At 42.4% G+C, this 22,845-nt stretch overlaps 1 protein-coding gene across 7 annotated transcripts in view; it reads left to right on the forward strand.

Annotated features, from left to right (window-relative positions):
- Positions 1-22,845, forward strand: part of SUPT3H (SPT3 homolog, SAGA and STAGA complex component) — a 445,162-nt gene that overhangs the window by 241,180 nt on the left and 181,137 nt on the right. The window contains exon 1 of one of the 7 annotated variants that reach the window (XM_054021905.1): positions 10,777-10,797. The exons of the other annotated variants lie outside the window; for them this stretch is intronic. Coding sequence (XP_053877880.1) covers positions 10,777-10,797 — 21 coding nt within the window. Of the gene's footprint in view, positions 1-10,776; positions 10,798-22,845 lie in introns of those variants that run through there. 7 annotated transcript variants of the gene reach the window in all.

The following is a 22,845-nucleotide window of genomic DNA, read 5'->3' on the forward strand; positions in this document are numbered from 1 at the left end:
GGCCTGTTTTGAACCTTGTGAAATTCAAGCAACTTTGAAATTTTGATTTTTTTTTGTTAATTAAAAATAAAATCAACCATGTCTACCGAGGACTTTATATTGAGAAATTATTGTCTCAAACCAGGAAGAGAAGCCCTTGTTCCCTGTATTTTGACACTTGGTATTATTGCAACTCCATAAGACCATACAAATGACAATTTTAAAATGTTATCTAGTTTACATTTTTACAAAACATTTAGGTATATTATTCTACTGTGTGTCCCCCAAAATTGTGTAAGCATAGCAGGACATTTTTTAGATGTCTGAACATGCACCTGAACAATAGTGAACCTCACTATAAATTAATAATTAATGCTTTTTTATAGTTCATTTTAAAAAACTTCAATATTGGAATTACAGGATTTGGTCTGAACCACATCCTAAAGGATAAGATGAAATTTCCAATTTTTTAAAAGAAAAAATTAAGATATTAAGAAAAATCAGTTTGTCATCTTGACCTAATAACCATGTACATAATCATAAGATTTTTTTTTACAGTTGTCTCCTTAATCATACGTAATTATGGCCACAGCTTTACTCTTCCTTTAGTGGCAATGGAATGAGGATTATTTATTTTATTGGACCATTAATGCTTAGCTGAACTTTAGAGTAAAATTTGTGTTTGACACAAATTTAACCTGTGGCCTTGCAGTCTTTTCTTTTGAATAAATAAATAATGAATTCCTTTAGCTGGGTACTTAGTCGATGGCCATGACCCTAGGTTAACCCTAAATGGTGTCTAGGAGCATGTATGGTTTCCTGTCAGGAGGAAGAATGGGAATAGACCAGCAGACAAACTGTTTTTCTAACCTCTCACCTTTTGGCCCAAAACAGCACTTTATTTCAAGGGAAGTGAAAGTATCTTTAATAGCTCATTGTTTTGACCTTTGACACCTACAGGACGGAACTCTTAAATCATGGCCTTTTATATATGCCAGGGTGGGCTTCTGGAAATGATTTTTGCACATTCGTTATCCTATAATATTTCACATTCTTACTGAGCTGTTATTAAATATTCATACTGTCTTTTCATTTTTTAGATAACTATACCTATATGAGCGTATTAAAACACACACTAACTTTGTAATAAACGCTTGTTGTAAACTTTTTGCACAGTGCCTATATTCCAATCATGTTGCTCAAGATACCGTGCTACATAAATCTCATTATGCAATTGATTATTTTCCTCCTGAAAACTGAGATACATTTTTGACATATTTGTCTACTATTTCATTTAAGAAGCTGTTTGTGTATGTGATGCAAGGTCAACGTGTTGTTGTATACATCTTTCTTAGTAGGCATTTGTAGGAAGAGCGAATACTTGATTAAATCCAGATATGTGCTTCCAAAATAAGTTGCCATCTTGATTAGCACTGATGGGTTGACTTTTGATATCTCTGAAGTTTATAGTTCTGACTTCCTATTTTTAAAATTTATCCGAACCCTATTAAAGAAGGGGCTAGTTTGGACAGATTTATATGGTAGCTACTTTGAACCATAATATACGTCATGAAGTCTGGCTGTCCTGGGGAATGACAACACAAAACAAGACAAATCCTTGGAAAGAATGCTGCTTTGAGATTAATGCATCGTGATTGCTACCAGAAAGAATCTCTTTGGTGTACTGAATAATGCACTACAAATAGAAATGGCAAGTTTTTCACCACTATTATATAATTCAAGCAGGTGCTAAGCTGTAGTAGGCAGAAAAATATCAGATCAGTATAATAGTACAGTACATGCAAACTGCATACATTACTATAATAATGCTAGGAAATTAACCATGCTAATATTGTTTAAATATATTTCTATATTTTAATTATGATACATTTTTGGATATTTGCAGAACACTCAATAGAAAGCAAAAAACAATAAGCAAGGATAGAATGAAAATAGGCACAAGGAACTTTGCCTAGGCATATTCTCAATATATCAAAATAATTATATGAAACAAATATTTTAAAGTTCAAAATAATTAATTACATTTCCACTCCCACAATGCACAGTAGCAGTTTTTATTCCAAAGTCAAGTTCATCGGGGGTCTGGAGTACATTTCCAGGGACGAACCTTGCTGAATGAAAGTTTTTGTTCAAATGTTTAAAAACTGATTTGTGTTTATTTATAAATTATTTAATAATAATTCTTAGATTTTATTTATTTATTTGTATTGCAGTAGCACTTAGATGGCTCTGTTGTACTGGGTGTTGTATGCACACGAATAGAAGCCATTGCGCCAAAGAACTTAAAATCTAAGCTAAAGGAAATTGATTGCTCCTGGACAGGTTATTGCATAGACATAAAACAGATATTTTCAGTAGTAGCTACTGTACTCCTAAAAAGTAGACCAAATATCTTACAAAAGACAATAGAAAAGTTAATAATGAAGAAAGACTATTAATGACGATACTTTGCTAAGCTCTTCACAAACATTAAGTGATGAATTAATTTTCACAAGACCGCTGTAATGTTCTTATTCCTGCTTTATAGATAGGGAAAAGGTTTTAACTTTCCCACAGCCATGGAAGGCTTCCATCAGAGCAAACACTAGAACTGGAGGGTTCCTGACTCTCTCTCCCATTTTCAGAACACTGCATCACACCTTTTCTGTCTTGATGTGGTGTTATCCATGCCATGGCTACTGGCTACAATGCAGTTATGTGACTGTATAAATGGCAACATAATTCCCTCTTTTTGCTTTTCAGTGGATGCACAGAGGTGCTCCAGGGTATAAGCCTTTGTATAAAAAAGTCTCTGGCCCTTATAGTTGCAAAAATAACTTTAATAATTTGAGCCATGTTTAAACTGACACAATTCTGTCTGCTTGACTCTGCAGATAGACTGAAACAATAGCTCTGAAGAAAGTGTGAACTGCCTTATTAATTTCACTGGGATGTTGAATCCAAAATGTAATGATACATTGGCCCCATTCTTGAAAGTTACTCCATGTGGGTGAACCCCAGAGTCAGCATGGAGCAACTTGCAGAATCAGCCATTAGCACTGATGCTATTTCACCTCTGATAATTTTAGCAGAAACATGAAGATAATGTGCATATTCACTGTTGTTGCGTGTAGTGCTAGATTCTGGGGCAGGTGCAGTGAGGCAAATAGTTATTGATACTGGTTGCAGCAGTGGGAAAAGAGGAATTCAAATCTCATCCCTTCAAATTTAAAGCCCAAAAGGGAGAAGGAAAAAGGAGATGTATTCCTTGCCAAGTAGCAAAAAAGCTCAACAATTTCTTGGATGCCAATAACAGAAATTATCTCACTGGGCTCCTTCCTGGGTGCAGAATGCCCCAGTTGTCTCTGACACTGCCAAAACTCATTTTTCCCTCTGACATCTGTAGTGTGGATAGATATTACAATACAAAAATCTGCAATAAATGGAAAATTTGGAAGCAGAGAGAAACAAATAGAATTTAATACCTGTATTTAATTAACATAACACAATATTGTAGAGTCTGTGCTTTCCTGGATTAGAAAGCAGTAAATAGGAAAGGGCTTAGGGGGTGGGGAACGAAGGAGAACACTGCATATCCTGGTTGCGTGTCGTGTATACTTTAGTAGTTCTCAAACCCCCAAAGTGGGTCGGGACCCCATTTTAATGGGGTCACCAGGGCTGGCTTAGATTTGCTGGGGCCTGAGCTTGAAGCCCAAACCCCACCGCCTGGGGCTGAATCTGAAGCCCAAGGGCTTCAGCCATGGGCAGAGGGGCTCATGTTACACGCCCCTTGCCTGGGGCTGAAGCCTATGGGCTTCAGCTTTGGCCCCCGTGCCAGGGGCAGTGGGGCTTGGGCGGGCTCAAGCTTCGGTTCCCCGTTCTGGGGTCATATAGTAATTTTTGTTGTCAGAAGGGAGTTGCCTTGCAATGAAGTTTGAGAACCCCTGCTCTAGATGCATAGTAGAAGGGGCATTATATATGAGCTTCCATCTGTTTGCAGCTTGTTGCAAATAATAATAGTACTAAATGTAATACTTATCAGTGCATCAGTTACAGCAGCAGATTTTGGGAAACAAAACAGGTAATGCTGGGTAAAGTTCATATAAAGAACTAGAAGCAATTAAAATGCAGAAGTAATAAGAACAGAAGAACTGAAAGCATAGTGCTGTTAAATATTGTCCACTATCTTGTTCAGTCTGAGTGACATACTTCTGCCAGTTAATTCACTAATTGCTGTGCAATGTATGGTATTTCCCTATGCTTAAGGGCTATAGTCTGTCCTCAACTATGCACAAGTGCCTCCCATGACAACTGAAGACAGAATTTAGCCCTAAATTCTATTTTATTTGTATTAGTTTCTATATATTGACAAGACTTTTGAAATCTGAGTAAAGAGATGTTAAATTTTATTTCATGAGAAGCATGGTCTGCACACAGGACTGGAAGGCCGAAATCTCAGCTCTGAGGCTGACTTCCTCTGGATTTGAGCAAGTAATTTACAATTTATCTGCCCACATTTCCCAATCTGTAATACAAAGGTTAATGTCTAACTCATTAACTATCCATTGTGTGGTTTTCATATTTTGGAGATAAGTGCTGCTTGTGAGCTAAATATTATTATTGTTTAGTGTTCTTGTACATCAGAGAGACTTAAGACATAGCAATGAAAGAGAGCATATGTACAGAAGTCTCCGTTTCCAACTAGCAAACAGTGTGAAGGTCTTGGTTTCCATTTTTGAGGCATGAAGATCCCCATTCTGTAATTCCATTTTTCCTAGTTCAGACAGTGGGTGAATCCTGACCCCATAAAAGTGAGTTGGAGTTAAGCTGTTGACTGTAGTGGGAGCATGATTTCATCAACTTGCAGTGGGGGAGGTTTAGGTTGGATATTAGGAAAAACTTTTTCACTAGGAGGGTGGTGAAGCACTGGACTGGGTTACCTAGGGAGGTGGTGGAATCTCCTTCCTTAGAGGTTTTTAAGGTCAGGCTTGACAAAGCCCTGGCTGGGATGATTTAGTTGGGGATTGGTCCTGCTTTGAGCAGGGGGTTGGACTAGATGACCTCCTGAGGTCCCTTCCAACCCTAATATTCTATGATTCTGTGATTCAGGGGGTGTAAGTTCTCTTGCCAGCTGATAGAGAAATAAAAGCTACTTCTTCGAGAGATATCCCTGTGGGTGCTCTACTCCAGGTGTTGGTGAGTCCCTGCGCCTTCGCTCGGAGATTTTTACAGCAGTACTCATACCAGTCACTCATACCCCCACCCCCGCTCTGAGTGTACCTGTGCGACCAGTCTCCTCAGTTCCTTCTCTACCATCCCCAGCCTGAGACGGAGCTCATCAGACTCGTTAGAGACTTTTTCTCTCAGTTTGTTTGAATTCCTTCCTAGTTAGCTAGTTAGTTACCAGTAGTACTTAGTTACCATTTTTCTATCTTTTCTCTTCTGACATGCCTGGCTCCCCAGGCTTTAAGCACTGCTCTACCTGCAATGATGCTATCCCTCTTTCAGATGGCCATTCAAAATGCATAAACTGTTTGGGGGAGACCCAGATACCAGTGTCGTCATCCCAACTCCTCGGCAGCGTCTTAACCCCCTCCGACTAATTTGAAGCCTTGGTCAAGGGTTTAGACAACAACATTCCCACTTCAGCGCTTACACCACATGTCCCTATTTTTGGACACCGCCTACGATCATTCCCCCATCAATGGTAGAACATTACCACTGACAAGTCGGTTATAGAGCTCGTCACAGTTGGCTATTCCATCCCTTTCCTATTCTTGCTTCCTACCCACGCACCCTCCCTGTCTCTCTTCAGGGACCCTCTCATGAGCAACTGCTCCTCCAAGAAGTACATCATCTCCTTCTATTGGGAGCAGTGGAACTTGTGCCCAAACGACACAGAGGGAAGGGGTTTTATTCCCATTATTTCTTAACAGAAAAGAAAGCCGGGGGATGGCGACCAATCCTCAACCTCAGGTGGCTCAACAAATTTATCAAAAAGCAAAAGTTCAAAATGGGTTACCATCACCACCATAATCCCAGCGCTGGAGCAGGGCGATTGGTTTTCAGCCCTCAACCTACAGGATGCCTATTTTCATGTGACTATGCTTTCAGCCCACAGACGTTTCCTTCGTTTTACCCTCGGCTGACACATTTTCAATATAGGGTGCTACCCTTCGGCCTGTCCACCGTCCCCTGTGTTTTTTCCAAGCTCCTAGCTGTCGTCACTGCCTACGTCAGAAAACAAGGGGTCATAATATTTCCTTACCTCGACGATTGTGTCCTTGAAGCCTCAACATTCGACGAAGCGCTTCAATTCACACAGCTCACCGTTGCTTGTTTCCTATCTCTCGGCCTACAAATAAACAAAAACAAATCCACATTATCTCCTAGCCAGCACCTGGAGTTCATAGGAACACACCTCGATTCCCGGCCGGGAATAGCATCTCTCCCGCCCAATCGCTTCAACACCATAAAACTGTTGGCAACGAAACTTCACAACAGTCCTCAGGTCACTGCTTGAGACTGTCTACAACTATTAGGTCACATGGCCTCGTGCACTTTCGTGGTCCAGAGTGCACGAGTATACAGGAGGTGCTCTAAGCTTGGTTGGCCACGGTTTACAGACCAAATGTGCACGCTCTAAACAAGCCACTATCCATACCTTTCAGAGTCAAAGACTCTCTCCTATGGTGGACAGTTCCTTCCAACCTCTGCTCAGGAGTTCCCTTTCTCCAGGATGCTTCATCCCTCATAATGACTACCAATGCATCCCTCACAGGGTGGGGTGCACGCATGTCCCACCACACAGCCCAGGAACTATAGTCTTCAACCGAAACCTCCCTGCACATAAACGTCCTAGAACTTCCGAGCCATACATAACGCCTGCCATCACTTCCTCCCATTAATCCAGAACCAACAGGTATGGATAATGACAGACAACATCGCCTGCATGTTCTATGTAAACAGGCAGGGAAGAGTTCGCTCTCACTCACTTTGCACAGAAGCTATGAAGCTCTGGAATTGGTGCCTTGCGAACAACGTCAGCCACCTATCTTCCTGGAGCTATGAATACCACAGCAGGCGAATTGAGCAGATGCTTTCCCTGGGATCACGAATGGCAGATAAACGAGATGATCATCCACAACATATTCCGCATTTGGGGCTACCCAACCATAGACCTTTTTGCAATTGCGAAAAACACAAAATGTCCCGAATTTTGCTCCAGAGCGGGACTGGGCAAACATTCCCTGGGAGATGCGTTTATGATCCCATGGCACAAGGACTTACTCTATGCTTTTCCCTCAATACTGGTTCTCCACGGAGTTCTGACAAAGATACGAACAGATCGTGCCACGGTGATTTTGATTGCCCCCTCATGGCCCAGACAACCGTGGTTTCCGTTCCTTACCAGAATGTCAGTTCACCCACCAATTTCATTGCCCCTTACTCCAAATCTCCTATCACAGCAACACGGCCGATTTCTTCACCCCAACCTGTCCATGCTTCACCTCAAAGCTTGGTTTCTACATGGTTTTCCCAAAACAAACTAGCATGCTCTGAGCAGGTTAAAAGAGTGCTCCTATATAGCAGAACACACTCTACTCGCATCATCTATCTCCGAAACTGGGGCGATTCATACAGTTGTGCTCAACTAAACAACTTCCTCCTACTTCTACATCTCTTCCGCTCATATTTGCCTATTAGACCTTAAGCAATCTGGCCTTTCTTTCAGCTCCATCAAAGTCCACTTAGCTGCTATTACAATTTTTTGTGACAAGATCGATGATACCTCTGTTTTTGCTCATCCAATCACCAAGTGTTTTCTCAAAGGACTCCAATCCCTATACCCAGACATTAAACCACCTACCACTACGTGGCACCTTCACTTAGTATTATCCTGCTTAACTCAACAACCATTCGAGCCCCTAGCCACTTGTTCCCTTTTACACCTCTCTATGATAACAGCATTCTTAGTGGCAATCACCTCCGCCGGACAGGCAGGAGAAATAGCAGCTTTCGTGGCAGACCCACCGTATACACTGTTTTTTAAGGACAAGGTTACCCTTCGATTACACCCCAAATTTCTTCCAAAGGTGCATTCGTCATTCCACATCAATGAGCCGATACACCTACTGACCTTCTTTCCTAAACCACATGCAAACTCTCTTGAATCGACAATGCATATGTTAGACGTATGCAGGGCTTTGTCCTTCTACTTGGATAGAACTAAGCCCTTTAGGATCTCCTCTAGACTCTTTGTCTCCATCGCAGTGTGTTCCAAAGGGACAACTATTTCTACCCAAAGACTTTCAAACTGGATTTCTGAGTGTATCCAACTGTGCTATCAGATAAAGAAAGTTGCACCTTCCGCCAGCATCAGAACTCACTCCACTAGATCTGTGGCTACCTCCGTGGCTTTTCTACTCCAAGTTCCCCGGCGGACATCTGTAAAGCGGCCACTTGGTCTTCTGAACACACATTTGTTAAGCACTATGCCCTTACTCAAGGCCCTCTTTCTGATACACGATTAGGCAGAGCTGTATTATCTACTGCATTCCTACCAAATCCTTGAGAGACACTGCTTTTAAGTCACTTGGAGTGGAGCACCCACAGGGACATCTCTCGAAGAAGAAGAAGAAGAGGAGGTTACTCACCCTGTGCAGTAACTGACGTTCTTCGAGATGAGTGTCCCTGTGGGTGCTTCACTACCCACCCTCCTCCCCTCTACTTCTTAGTTTGGGTAGCCTCCGTTGTAGAGAAGGAACTGAGGAGACCGGTCGCACACGCGTACTATTAAGGTACACTCAGAGCGGGCGGGAGCAGGTTCTGCGTGTGTACGACCGGTACGAGTACTGCTGTAAAAATCTCCGAGCGAAGGCGCAGGCATTCACCAACACCTGGAGTGGAGCACCCACAGAGACACTCATCTCGAAGACTGTCAGTTACTGCACAGGGTGAGTAACCTCCTCTTTCACGATGTCATTCTTCCCTTTAAAATGGTCTGGCTAAACCTGCTCATGGGGCTTGTTGTCTGAAGCAGGTAGGGCTGGGTAAATTTGACTGGCTAGACTTAACTTTCGTCTTTGATACTTTTTATTTTTCCTGATCCCCTTTCCTTTTTCAGATTAAGACATAATGTTTTATAGTGAAAGGTATTACTTTTAGTTCTTCTGATACTCTCTGGAGCACTCCATGGCTTGCAATGTATCCTGCTTCCTCTGTCTGGAGAAATCACCCTGTGAGAATGCAGCCATCTGGTTGTAGTAAATACTGTTTTCTCTTAAGTCGACAGGAGATTGAAACTACAGCTCAAGGGGTGAACAATGTCTCCACTTACTCAGCAGTGCAACACCAAGTCTCTGGCTATTGTTTCATCAATCCTGCACTTCTTGTGTACACATTCTGAGCCCAAGAAATTGTCAGTATGTCACTCCTGTTACAGGAGCAGAAGCTGTTGGAGTAACAGAAACTCTCTCAAAGGGAACTCTTGTCAACATGACTCACAGGATCATTTCAGAACAGGTGATTTCCACAGAGCTACAGATGAATAAATGTCTAAATATTTCACTGTTACACAGTTTGGTGCACCTTCAGAGCCTGGTGCAAGGATAGGAAGTTAAATCGTATTTGGATGTGAGATTCTTAATATTCTTGGCTGTGTGAAGGCCTGGGCATCAGCTTTCTGAGGGTATACCTTCACAGCAGAACTATCTCAAGTTAGCCTACCTCAAGTAAGAGTGACCACACTTCAAAACAACACTCGAGTTACACAGATAGATTTGATTAGCAGCAGAGAGTGATAGCATTAGCTGCTAATGCGTGATTGTAACTCAAGCTGTTGCATCCACACTGTGTTACTAGCTCTGTAGGTGGTAAAATTCATGCTTGTATTTTCAAAAAGAACAGGAGCACTTGTGGCACCTTAGAGACTAACAAGACCACAAGTACTCCTGTTCTTTTTGCGGATACAGATTAACACGGCTGCTACTCTGAAACCTGCTTGTATTTTGTTCAATCATCTTGTTGAAACAGTATGCGAGAAGCTTCTACCAGAGGCCTAGTGTGGATTTAGATCAGGTCAGAACACCACAGTCATTATTTTCGTTGTATGCGATGTTGTAACTGTGGCAGTTCCAGGATATTGAAGTGAGTATTACAGAGGGGAACTTCTGTTGAAGAGGAAGGTAGGAGGAAAGCCACTGTCATTTGGGGCAGTGAGTGAATTTATGTGGGTGTTGTATATTCTTTCTGGCAGTGTGCTGTGGGAGATAAGGAACGGGTAGCCAACAGAGGAGTTGGAGCGGGAGTTCTGTTGGAGGGGAGGGAGGAGACAAGCCCCTGATCTTAGGGGCAACGAATGAGTTTTTTTGTGGGTGTTGTATGTTTTTTCTGTTTTCTGTGTTTTTTTTTCCCCTTTGTTCAGTTTGTAGAGGCTGGTACATGGCAGTGGGCTGTGAGAGAAGCAGATTCCTGATTAAGGGGTGGGGCTTCTCTGGTTAAGGGGCTTATAAATGCAGCCAAACAGTCAGACAACCGCACAGAAGCAGCAGTACAGGAGCCAGCAAACAGAGCTGTAAACAGAGGAGTTGGAGTTAGAGGGGTTTTTGGTTTTTTTTGTGGAGGGTGGGTGGGGCTCGAGGAGGTTTGTGGTGGTCTGGATTTGTTTTTGTTTTTCCCCCCTTTTTCCTTGGCAGGAGTTTAGGCAGGAAGGCTATGGCAGATGCAGAGGCAACAGTGGTAGTGACCCACGCAATGGAAGAGACAATGAAGATGACCGGATGTGGAAGCTGCAGGATGCACCTGATTCTAGTGCAGGTACCTGAAAACAGCTTTATTTGTATGAAGTGCCACCTGATAGAGCTGATAGAAGAAAAGATCCGAGACTTGGAGATGCAGGTGGAAACTATAGTTGAGTTTTGAAAGGGGTACGAGCAAATAGAGCAAAGGCAAGAGAAGGCTGACGGGAAAAGTCAAGATTTGCAGATGCAAGCTGGACTGAAGAACTCGGAGGGGAGAGTGCTGGGTGAGGAAGGTGGTCAGCAGAAGCATATGACTATGAGAACCAGGCAGAGGAAAAGACCGACTAGTGAAGGAGAAATAGAGCTCAAGAACAGGTTTGCTCAGCTGGAAAATGAAGCAGTGGCACAGCAGGCTGTAACAGAAGGAGGGAGGGCATGGAAGAAGAGAGGAGCAGCTAGTACTGTAAGAAGAGGGGAAGAGCCAATGGGGATACCCAGAGTTCAGAGCACCCAGACGATACAGGATGATTTGCAGAAGATTGCAAGGGAGAATAAAAGACATGAGGACTTGCAGCCAGAAAGAACAGGAGGAAGGCCAAAGAATCACACCATCATGTGGAAAAGGCACATCTATGTGATTGGGGACTGCCTACTATGAAAAACAGACAGACCTGTTACCAGTGTTGGTCCAGAGAACAAGGGTGTGCTGTCTGCTGGGAGCTAAGATTTGACATGGGGACCTGAGGTTGAAGAGGATCATAAGGGTAGCAGGAAAGAATCCACTGATTTTCCTTCACGTGGGAACAAACGACACAGCTAGATTCTCACTAGAACATATAAAGGGAGACTATGCTAGGTTGGGGAAGGTGCTTAAGGAAATGGAGGCTCAGGTGATCTTCAGTGGGATTCTGCCTGTCCCTAGGAGAAGAGAATCATAGAATATCAGGTTTGGAAGACAGATTTTTGCCCCAAATCCCTAAATGACCCCCTCAAGGATTGAACTCACAACCCTTGGTTTAGCAGGTCAATGCTCAAACCACTGAGCTATCCCTCCCCCCCCCCCCCCCCCCCAAAAATAGGTCTCTCTTTCTCACTCACTCATTCATAGAATGAAGGTGAGACAAAATTTTGATGATCAACAGATGGCTCAGGCAGTGGTGGTATAAAGAGGGCTTTAGGATGTTTGCACTGGGGTGCATTCATGGACAGAGGATAGTTCTTATGTGGTGAACTTGACCTGAGTAGGGAGGGAAATAGACTTCTGGTATGGAGGTTGCCACAACTCATTAAAAGCACTTGAATCTAGGAACTTGAGGGAGATGATTGGGAGATGCTCATGTAATCTCCATGCCTGTTTTTAACATTGAGAGGGAGGAAAATCAAGAGGTTAAGAAAAGATACTGCAATGGAGAAAGGAACAGCACTAGGTAAGACAATGCAAATTAAGAGGAAGGATAGTTCTGATACCATTCAGATAGGCGATACTGGCAGTAGACTGACCATACCCAATCGGGTAAGGAATGTGGGCAAAGCCAAGCAGCAACAATTAAGATGTTTGTACAACGAGTAGCCAGGGTAACAAAATGGAGGAACTAGAACTAGTGGTGCAGGAAGTGAAACCAGATGATATTGGGATAACAGAAACATAGTGGAATAGTAGTCATGACTGGAGTACAGGTGTTGAAGGGTATGTGCTATTTAGGGAAGACAAAGGCAAAAGTGGTGGACTAACATTGTATATTAATGATGAGGTAGACTGTAAAGAAATTAGAAGTGATGGAAAGGATAAGAGAGAGTCTGTTTGGGCCAAAATCACTTTGAGAAAGAAAGCTACTCTATGTTCCCCCATAGAACTGGAAGGGATCTCGAGAGGTCATCTAGTCCAGTCCCCTGAACTCATGCCAGGACTAAGTATTTATCTAGACCATCCCTGACGGGTGTTTGTTTAACCTGCTCTTAAAAATCTCCAGTGATGGAGATTCCACAACCTCCCTAGGCAGTTTATTCCAGTGCTTAATCACCCTGACAATTTGTTTTTCCTGATGTCCAGCCTAAACCTCCCTTGCTGCAATTTAAGCCCATTGCTTCTTGTCCTATCCTCAGAGGTTAAGAACACTTCTTCTCCCTCCTCCTTGTAACAACCTTTTATGTACTTGAAAATTGTTATCATGTCCCCTCTCAGTCTTCTCTTTTCCAGACTAAACAAACCCAATTTTTTCAATCTTTTCTCATAGGTCATATTTTCTGGACTTTTAATAATTTTTGTCGCTCTTCTCTGGACTTTCTCCAATTTGTCCACATCTTTCCTGAAATGTGGACAGAATACTCCAGTTGAGGCCTAATCAGGGCGGAGTAGAGTAGAAGTATTACTTGTGTCTTGCTTACAGCACTCCTGCTAATACATCCCAGAATGACGTTCACTGTTTTTGGAACGGTGTTAAACTATTGACTCATATTTAGCTTGTTGTCCACTATGACCCCCAGGTCCCTTTCCGCAGTACTCCTTCCTAGGCAGTCATTTCCCATTTTGTATGTGTGCAACTGATTGTTCCTTCCGAAGTGGCGTACTTTGCATTTGTCCTTATTTAATTTCATTCTCTTTATTTCAGACCATTTCTCCAGTTTGTCCAGATCATTTTAAATTCTAATCCTATCCTCCAAAGGACTTGCAACCCCTCCCAGCTTCGTATCATCCGCAAACTTTAAGTGTACTCTCTATGCCATTATCTAAATAATTGATGAAGATATTGAATAGAACTGGACCCAGAACTGATCTCTGCGGGATCCCACTTGTTATGCTCTTCCAGCATGACTGTGAACTACTGATAACTACTCTGGGAACGGTTTTCCAACCAGTAATGCACCCACCTTATTGTAGCTCCATCTAGATTGCATTTCCCTAGTTTGTTTATGAGAAGGTCATGCGAGACAGTATCAAAAGCTTTACTAAAGTCAAGATATACCATATCTATTGCTTCCCTCCCATCCACAAGGCTTGTTATCCTGTCAAAGAAAGCTATCAGGTTGGTTTGACACAATTTGTTCTTGACAAATCCAAGCTGACTGTTACTTATCACCTTATTATCTTCTAGATGTTTGCAAATTGATTTCTTAATTATTTTCTCCCTTATCTTTCTGGGTACAGAAGTTAAGCTGACTGATCTGTAATTGCCTGGGTTGTCCTTTTTTCCATTTTTTTAGATTGGCACCATGTTTGCCCTTTTCCAGTCTTCTGGAATCTCTCCCGTCTTCTATGACTTTTGAAAAATAGCTGTTAATGGCTCAGATATCTTCTCAGCCAGCTCCTTGAGTATTCTAGGATGCATTTCATCAGGCCCTGGTGACTTGAAGACATCTAATTTGTCTATGTAATTTTTAACTTGTTCTTTCCCTATTTTAGCCTCTTCTGAGCCTACCTCATTTTCACTGGCATTCACTATGGGAGATGTCGAATCACCATCAACCTTCTTGGTGAAAACCAAAACAAAGAAGTCATTAAGCACCTCTGCCATTTCCACATTTTCTGTTATTGTTTTTTCCCCTCATTGAGCAATGGACCTACCCGGTCCTTGGTCTTCCTCTTGCTTCTAATGTATTTGTATAATGTTTTCTTGTTATCCTTTATGTCTCTAGCTAATTTAATCTCGTTTTGTGCCTTGGCCTTTAAGTTCCCAGGCTAGTCTTTTGAAAGTGTTGTACCGGTTTCTTTTGCGGGTGAGGACTGATAGGTCAGATACAGAGTAGTCATTTTGTGGAAAGTGTTCACGCATAGGTGATATGGTGTTTTTGTCTTGTCATTTTCCTGTGTGAGTTATTATTTTTGTTGTGAGGCATATTCAGAAAAAATGCATTGAACAAAACACGGAACTATATGCTATCTTCATTGATCTAAAAATGTGTTTGACACTGTGAACAGAAATAGCCTCTGGTAAATTCTGGAAGAAAGTTTTGCTGCCTCACCAAATTGGTTATCATACATCAATTCCATGAAGACATGACTGGTCAAATACTCTCAGACAGTGGCCTCTCTAAACCAGTCCCTATATCTAATGGGGTAAAACAGTGATGCATGCTGGCACCAGTCTTCTTTGGTCTCTTCTTTGCAGCCATTCTGAATTGCATACTGACAACCTTCAAAAGGGTAGCTACATAAGGTACAGAACTGATGGAAAACTCTTGAATCTCTGAAAGCTTACAGCAAAGACAAAAGTCCTTAAGAAACTTATATACGAAGCTCTTTTGAAGATGTTTGTGCTCTACTTAGTCATGGTGAAAGTGACCTACAGCTTATCCTTGGCAGGTTCTCAGAGGCAACGAACAGTTGGGATTCACCATCAGCCTGGAAAAAACTGAAGTTCACTTCCAATCAGCCCCCTGTCAACCACTACCACTGAGACAAACATCACCATTGATGGTACAAAACTGCATAACGTCAATCACTTTACATACCTTGGTCATGTAATCAGAATGGGGGGTGATAGACTCCCAAAAAAGTCCTTTATGGTGAGCTGAAAGCCAAAGTGCAGGAAGGGCGGTCAATGTAAATGCTTCACAGGTACCCTTCGCAGAATCTCAACTCATGTGGCATGGCATAAATATTGGTAACTTCGAAGACACAGTCAAAGACAGACCTGAATGGAAAGCAACTGTCAATAAAGTTTGCGAACACTTTGGAAAAGAAAGATCCAAAAAACTGATTGAAAAAGGGACCAGCATCATGCCAAGTTTTCAGTGGGATCCTACAGATATCTATGTGACATCTGGTTTTGACCTTGCTCATTACAGGTCAGACCATGCAGCCACAAGAGAACACACAAGATGCCATGACACTATTGTCTGATAGAATATTAGCATGGGTTTCAGCAGCACTCAAGCTTCAACCCACCCCCATTGATGTACTAGGTAGCTCACACTTAAAGCACCACTTAACTTGAGCTAGTGTGTACATACTTAGAGCTGGGGATGTTGAGGACACGTGTCTGTGCTAGCTGTGATTGAGCTAGCATACTAAAAATAGACTGTACCCACAATGGTGCGAGAGGAAGGAGGGGCTAGCCACCCCAAGAATGTTCCTAGTGTCTCTGATGGGCATGCACTTGGGGCAGCTAACTCCTCCAGCTGCTTGTGATGCTGAAGCTACAGAGCTGGCATGGGAATGTGTCCTTAAGCATTTTTTTTAGAACCAGCTGATAAACTGAAGACTCTGAGCTTCTGTCCCTCAAGTCGTATTGGTTCTGTGGCACCTTAATTTGGTGCAAACTGCTTGCACAGTTGCTCCCCTCACACCTTTGAGAGAAATCATTTCTTGCTATTGAGCTGCTTTTCTATTTGTTTACCCTTATATGCAGAAAAGGGATTTGACTGAGTGAAGTGGAATTACTTATAAAACGTTTTAGGGAGCTTAAATTTGTGGGAAAAGATTGAAGGATTGGATCAATACACTCTGGTGGTGGTGTTTTCTTTTGCATCATCCCTCGCTTCATTCTGAAATGAGAAATAGAGAGCAATAACTACTTTCCCCAAGTGCTCGAATTTCTGCTCCAGAGGTGTGTGAACCTGGAATTGTTGCTGGATCCTCTATGCTTTTCCACCAATTCCCCCCATCCCCAGGATAGTATAAGATCAAGAGGAACAAGGCTATGGTAATCCTGATAGCCAAGACAATTTTGGCTGTTGGACTTGCTGCAAATGTCCATGTGACCTCTCATGCTCCTTCCAACTTGTCAGGGCATACTATCTCAGAACCATGGTCAAATCATGCACCCAGACCCGTAGTCATTGAATCAGATGGCTTGGATGGTTGCAGGTTGAGCATCTTTCACAGAGATCACTCCCTTCAGGTTCAACAAATTCACATACAATGTAGCAAGTCCTCTACCAGGAAGACTTACTCCTAAAAAAAAAAAAAAAAAAGTCAATATGGGCAGCTCACAATAATATAGATCCAGTTGAAATACTTGTATCAAATATATTGAAGACTATATTCTGTTCTTGAAACATGTGGGACTGGCATTCAGTTCTCTCAGGGGCCATTTGGAAGCCATATTGGCGTGTCATGCTGTGGTACAGTCGTATTTGATCTTCTCAGACCTGGCAGTATTGAAATTCCTTATGAGCCTCCTTAATATTCCGCCTCCAGTTAGAGATCAGCTCCCTTGTGGTGGGATTTCAGTGTCATTCTCTTGAACCTCGTGGAGCCTTTCTTTGAATCGTTGTCAGAATGCTCTGTACGCCACTTTACCATCAAGACTGTCTTTTTGGTGACCATCACCTCAGCTCAGAGAGTCAATGAACTTAAGCTTTCACTGTTGGACCACCCAACACATCCTTCCATAAGGACAAAGTAATGCTACGACCACACCTCAAGTTTGTCCCTAAGGTGGACTCAAATTTTCACCTGAACCAATTGGTTACCTCCCCAGTCATCTTTCTGAATCTGCACTTGATGCTGGAAGAGAAGAAACTATTCACCCTGGATGTATCCAGTGTGTTACCGTATTTTACAGGGGTTCTCAAACTGGGGGTCGGGACCCCTCGGAGTTGTGAGGTTATTACATGGGGGGGTTGTGAGCTGTCAGCCTCCATCCTAAACCCTGCTTTGCCTCCAGCATTTATAATGGTGTTAAATATACAAAAAAGTGTTTTTAATTTATAAGGGGGGTCGCATTCAGAGGCTTGCTATGTAAAAGGGGTCACCAGTACAAAAGTTTGAGAACCACTGCTTTAATAGGACCAAGCCATTTTGTCTGTCTCCCCGAAGTTAGGAGCTTGATGGAGGAATTTGCTGGTTGGAATTCTGTGGTTTGTGTTGTGCTGAAAGTCAAAATAGATGATCATAAATGATCTCTTATATCCTTAAAATCGATGAATTATCAGAAAATGGTTCACTCTCCAAAATTGTATGATTCAGTATCATATTTTTTCTGTAGAGGATTAACGGTGAAAGGCCTTGTGGAATAAGGTTTGATTGAAAGGGAAAATTTTAATGAAGAATTGGATAGTTGCTTAACACACCTGGAAATAGGAGAGATGAGGGGATTTTAAATATAGAGTTGCATAAGGACACTGGTCTGATATGTTAAGTCCCAAAATATGCCCAGTGTGAATTGTTGTTTTCAGAAGTTTGAACAGTTTCTGGCTGATCTGAGTGAAGTTAATAAAAATGCAGTGCCTTCTCCTCTTCCAGACTTGACTCCTGCGCTTTCTAAACATTTCAGAGCAGAGTGAAAGAAGGCACAAGATCGAGAGAGGAAGAAACCTATGTGTACCCACAAAAGAGAAGCATAACTGTAGCATAGACAGTAGTAGAATTGTTAGGGAAGTAGGAGAAAATGAGAACTGATACATAGGCAAGAGTTGTGCTGTTATATCATGTATTCTTATGATTTTTCTGAAACCAAATTACACTAATTCCTCACTCACAAACTGTATTAGTCCTATTATAATCTGTGTAGTCCTCCGTTAAATAAATCAAAATTATGTTCTAAAGCTCATTTTATTGCATTTTTATTGTTAGCTGTAATGTTACACTTAATTTGAGAATGTCTGATATTTGTGTAAAAAAAAAAAAAAAAAAAAGAGGGGATTTAAATTTGAAAACAGTGCATTCATTTACATAAATTACCCAGTCTCATAAACAATCAGTGGAAAGCACTGTTCAGTCTTCGTCACTAAGTTATTTGAAAATGTCACTTATGCCACCCCAGTAACGGGAAAAGTCCTTGTTTTATGAGACTGTTTTAAAACAGTAATAAAGTTTCCTGTGCAGAACATTAATTAGAGGGGTTATCAAAATAAGACAAACTAATATAATTTGTGATTGTATAAAATAAAGGAAGTGGAGGTACCAGAGGGACCTAATGAATCACAGGATGGAAACAATCTTCTGGCTAACTAAACATTCAGACTTTGTACTAAGTCATAGAGTGTATATACAACTCAGCAAACCGGAACACACTGTGTGTTTACATGAATAGGAGAAAGGAGTTCACAAAAAACATCTGGGAAAAATCCTCAAGTATTCAGTCTGTTCATACTGTAGGATAAATTAAACAACATATATGCAATTACAGCAGACTCATGACACACCTGCCTTGGAGTAAAACAAAGTAGAAAATAATCCTCTGATATAAATATTTCCTTGAGTACCAATAATATGCATTTTATTGGTATTTCACTTGTGTGAGGAGAGAGAGGGGAAGCTGCCTCTAAAAAGCAGTCCTGATTGTCTGATAATCGATCACATATATCTTTATTTGCTATCTTATTTAATAAGATGTGGTCATCATTTGTTTTGTGTTACTTGCACTACTAGTTATAAAGCTGTTCAATTTTTTCTTTACTTAAGGAAATTACAACTTGGTTGAAATAACTTGCTGTAGTCTCTCTACCTTGGTGTTCCAACAAGGTTTTGGAGTATTTCCTGGTATTTCTTTTGTTTCAAAAATTTGAAAATCAGTTTCAGTCAATGGTTATAAATAAGCAGAAATGTTATAAAAGCAGGATGTTTTTCCTAGACTGAAGGAAGGTACCCAGTTTACAAAAGATTAACCAGAATAGCTTCAACTCTTTCCTTGTCCTCCTGGAGGCCAGATATTATTACTCCCATGACAACTAAGGGTACGTCTATACTACCCGCCAGGGGATCAATGTATTGCTTCTCATCTAGACGCGATACATCGATCCCTGAACACGCTCCCTGTCGACTCCGGAACTCCACCAGGGCGAGAGGCGGAAGCGGAGTTGATGGGGGAGCGACAGCCGTCGATCCCGTGCCGCGAGGATGCAAAGTAAGTCAATCTAAGTCGATCTAAGATACGTCGACTTCAGCTACGCTATTCTCGTAGCTGAAGTTACGTATCTTAGATTGATTCCCCCCACCCCCCAGTGTAGCCCAGTCCTTTGCCCCAGTAGAGGGCATCCTAACACTTAAGACTTCCACTGTTTAATTAGTATATGGATTTCTGCAGTTAGGCTAGCTGTAATTAAGAATTTGTTTTTTTCCCCTTTTTTGCATTGTATCCTAGATTCATAAAGTTTAAGGCGAGAAGGGATTATTAGATCATCTAGTCTGACCTCCTGTATATAACAAGCCATTAAATTTCACCCAGTTACCCCTATATTGAGCACAATAATTTGGGATTGGCTGAAGCATATCTGCCAGAAGAGCATCTAGTCCTGATCTGAAGACATCAAGAGGTGGAGAATCTACCACTTCTCTTGGAAATTTATTCCAATGGTTACAAATTTCTGCATATTTCTCATTTGAATTTGTCTGGCTCCAGCTTCCAGCCATTTGTTCTTGTTGTGCCTTTCTCTGCTAGATTAAAGAGCCCTTGGGTACCCAGTGTTTTCTTTATATAGGCTGCAACCCAAGTCAGTCTTTCAGTCTTCCTTTTGATAAACTAAACAGATTGAGGTCTTTTTTGCTCACTGTGAAGCATTTTTTACAGGACTCTAATCATTTTTGTGGCTCTTTTCTGCACCCTCTCCAATTTTTCAACATTCTTTTAAAAATGTGGACACCAGCGCTGTACACAGTATTTCAATATGGGTCTCAACAATACAATATACAGAGGTAAATTCATCTCTTTGCTCCTACTCTCTACTCCTCTGTTTATACTGCAAAGGATCGCATTAGCCCTTTCTTGTCACAGCATTGCACCAGGAGATCATGTTGAGGTGCTTGTCCACTACGACCGCTAAGTCCTTTTCAAAGTCACTTGTTTCCAGGATTCAGTTCCCCATTCTGTAGCTGTGTCCTGCATTCCTTGTTCCTAGAAGGATAACTTAGCATTTGCCTGTATTAAAATACATTTTGTTTGGATGGGCCCAGATTACCAAGCAATCCAGATGCTGTATCTGAGTGCCCTGTCCTCATTTTTTACCATTCTGCTAATCTTCGTGCTATCTACAAATGTTATTACATTTTATATTTGCTTCCAGGTCATTGATGAAAATAGTGTCGGACCTAGTACCAGTCCCTGTGTAACCCTGCTAGAAACACACTCATGCGATGATTCCCCATTGACAGCTACATTTTTAGATCTGCCAGCAAGCCAGTTCCTAATCCATTTATTGTGTGCTTTATTGATTTGTTTCATTTACTGCACAGGATGGACCTGCTCTGGGGACAAGTCAGGGCTGTGTAATGTGAGAGGCTGTTATCTGTAGGACCCTTGCTTCATTTGTTGCAGAAGATACAAGGTGTAGTGAATGAGGCAGAGGACTGCAGGAAGAGAAGCATTGAAGTCTGATTGGCAGAAATACCGAACACTTACAGCTCCAGCTGAATCAGTAGGACCTGTGCTTTGAACATATGAAGCGCTATATAATGCTAAGTACTCTGAACTAATCAAGTCCTAGGTGTCTCCAATTTATTTGGACTCAAAATTTGTGGAAGTTTTTTTTACCTTGATCGCTCTGTATCTTGCTCCCTGTCTGTGCAATGGGGATAATAGCAGCCCCTTATTTCACAGGGGTGTTTTGAAGTAAATTAACTAATGTTTGAGAAGCACTCAGACTCTGTAGTGATGAGTGTCATGCAAAAGCCGATAAGGAAATAATAATTGTATCTTCAGTGCAGGAATTGAATAGTGTGCAGTAAAGGAGGTGTGGGGCCAGACATTGAACAATGAGGAGAAATCAAAAAATTTAATAGATGTTCATTAAGTGAGCACCCACCCATCCTGTGCACTATATGAGATAGGGGAAGTCCTGTAGAAAAATGTGTCATTAAAGACTGTCATCATGCATACCCCCAAAGAGGCTGAATTAGAGTGCACAGGCAGCCTTCGTTCTGGAATTTCTTAACTGCTTGACTTTGCAACCTTAATAATGTTCTTTTAATGTGCTTAGGTTGCAGTTTAACAAAGGAATAAAGTAGTACGTACGTAACTTCAAACAATGAAGTCAGTGGGAACATGCGTAAAGCTACACGTATGTTTAAGTACTTTGAGGATTTATGGAGCCCTGATTGGATTTTATAAATATTTTTGAAACACCTTTTATTTGATTTTTAATATATACTTTGACAGTTGTAAAGTAGACTAATGGTTATTAAATCTTGGATAAATTATGATCAGCTGTGAGATTCAGTTGCTTAGTGTTCAGATTAGTTGTATCAATATAATTCATCAAAGCAATTATTTCACGCTAGTAATCCAATCCTTCCTCGTGATTAGCTCCTTCCTCGTTAGTATAGTGATGAGAATCTCTTTATGTCATGTGGGAGACCAGGGTTTGATTTCCTGACAGGGAGGCTACACTATCAAGATTGGATGTTCTTTTTAAAAGATATGCTCTAGGACGGGATGGGCAAACTTTTTCTCCTGAGGGCCACATCTGGGTATAGAAATTGTATGGCGGGCCACGAATGCTCATGAAATTGGGGTTGGAGGCTCTGGCTGGGGGGTGGGCTCCAGGCTGAGGCCAGAAATGAGTTCAGGGTGCGGGAGGGGGCTCCGGGCTGGGGGATGGAGTGCGGTGTGGGGGGTGAGGGCTCCGGCTGGGGGTGCGGACTCTGGGGTGTAGGAACGTGCTCTGGGCTGGGACCAAGGGGTTCAGAGGATGGGAGGGGGATCAGGGCTGGAGCAGAAGGTTGGGGCATGGGGTGGGGGGTGTGGGCTCTGGCTAGGGTGCAGGCTTTGGGGTGGGAATGGGGATGGAGGATTTGGGGTGCAAGAGGGTGCTCTGGGCTGGGACTGAGGAGTTCAGAGGGTGGGAGGGGAATCAGGGTTGAGACAGGGGGTTGGGGCATGGGTGGGTGGCACAGGGGTGCAGGCTTGGAGCAACGCTTACCTCAAGCAGCTCCCGGAACCAGCGGTATGTCCCTCCTCTGCCTCCTACATGGAGGCACGGCCAGGTAGCTCTGCGGCGGGCTGCCCCGTTCCCAGGCGCCGCCCCTTCAGCTCCCATTTGCTGCAGTTCCCGGCCAATGGGAGCTGCGGGGAGGGGGCACTTGGGGCCGGGGCAGCATGTGGAGCGGAGCCCCCGGCTGCCCCTAAGCACAGGAGCTGGACTGGGAACATGCCACTGCTTCTGGGAGCCTTGCGGAACAGCCCCTGACCCTGCTCTCCGGCTGGAGCGCCGGAGCGGGGCAAGCCCCAGACCCCGCTCCCCAGTG

Source organism: Malaclemys terrapin, chromosome 3 (assembly GCF_027887155.1).
Source record: "Malaclemys terrapin pileata isolate rMalTer1 chromosome 3, rMalTer1.hap1, whole genome shotgun sequence".
Classification (NCBI taxonomy): domain Eukaryota; kingdom Metazoa; phylum Chordata; order Testudines; family Emydidae; genus Malaclemys; species Malaclemys terrapin.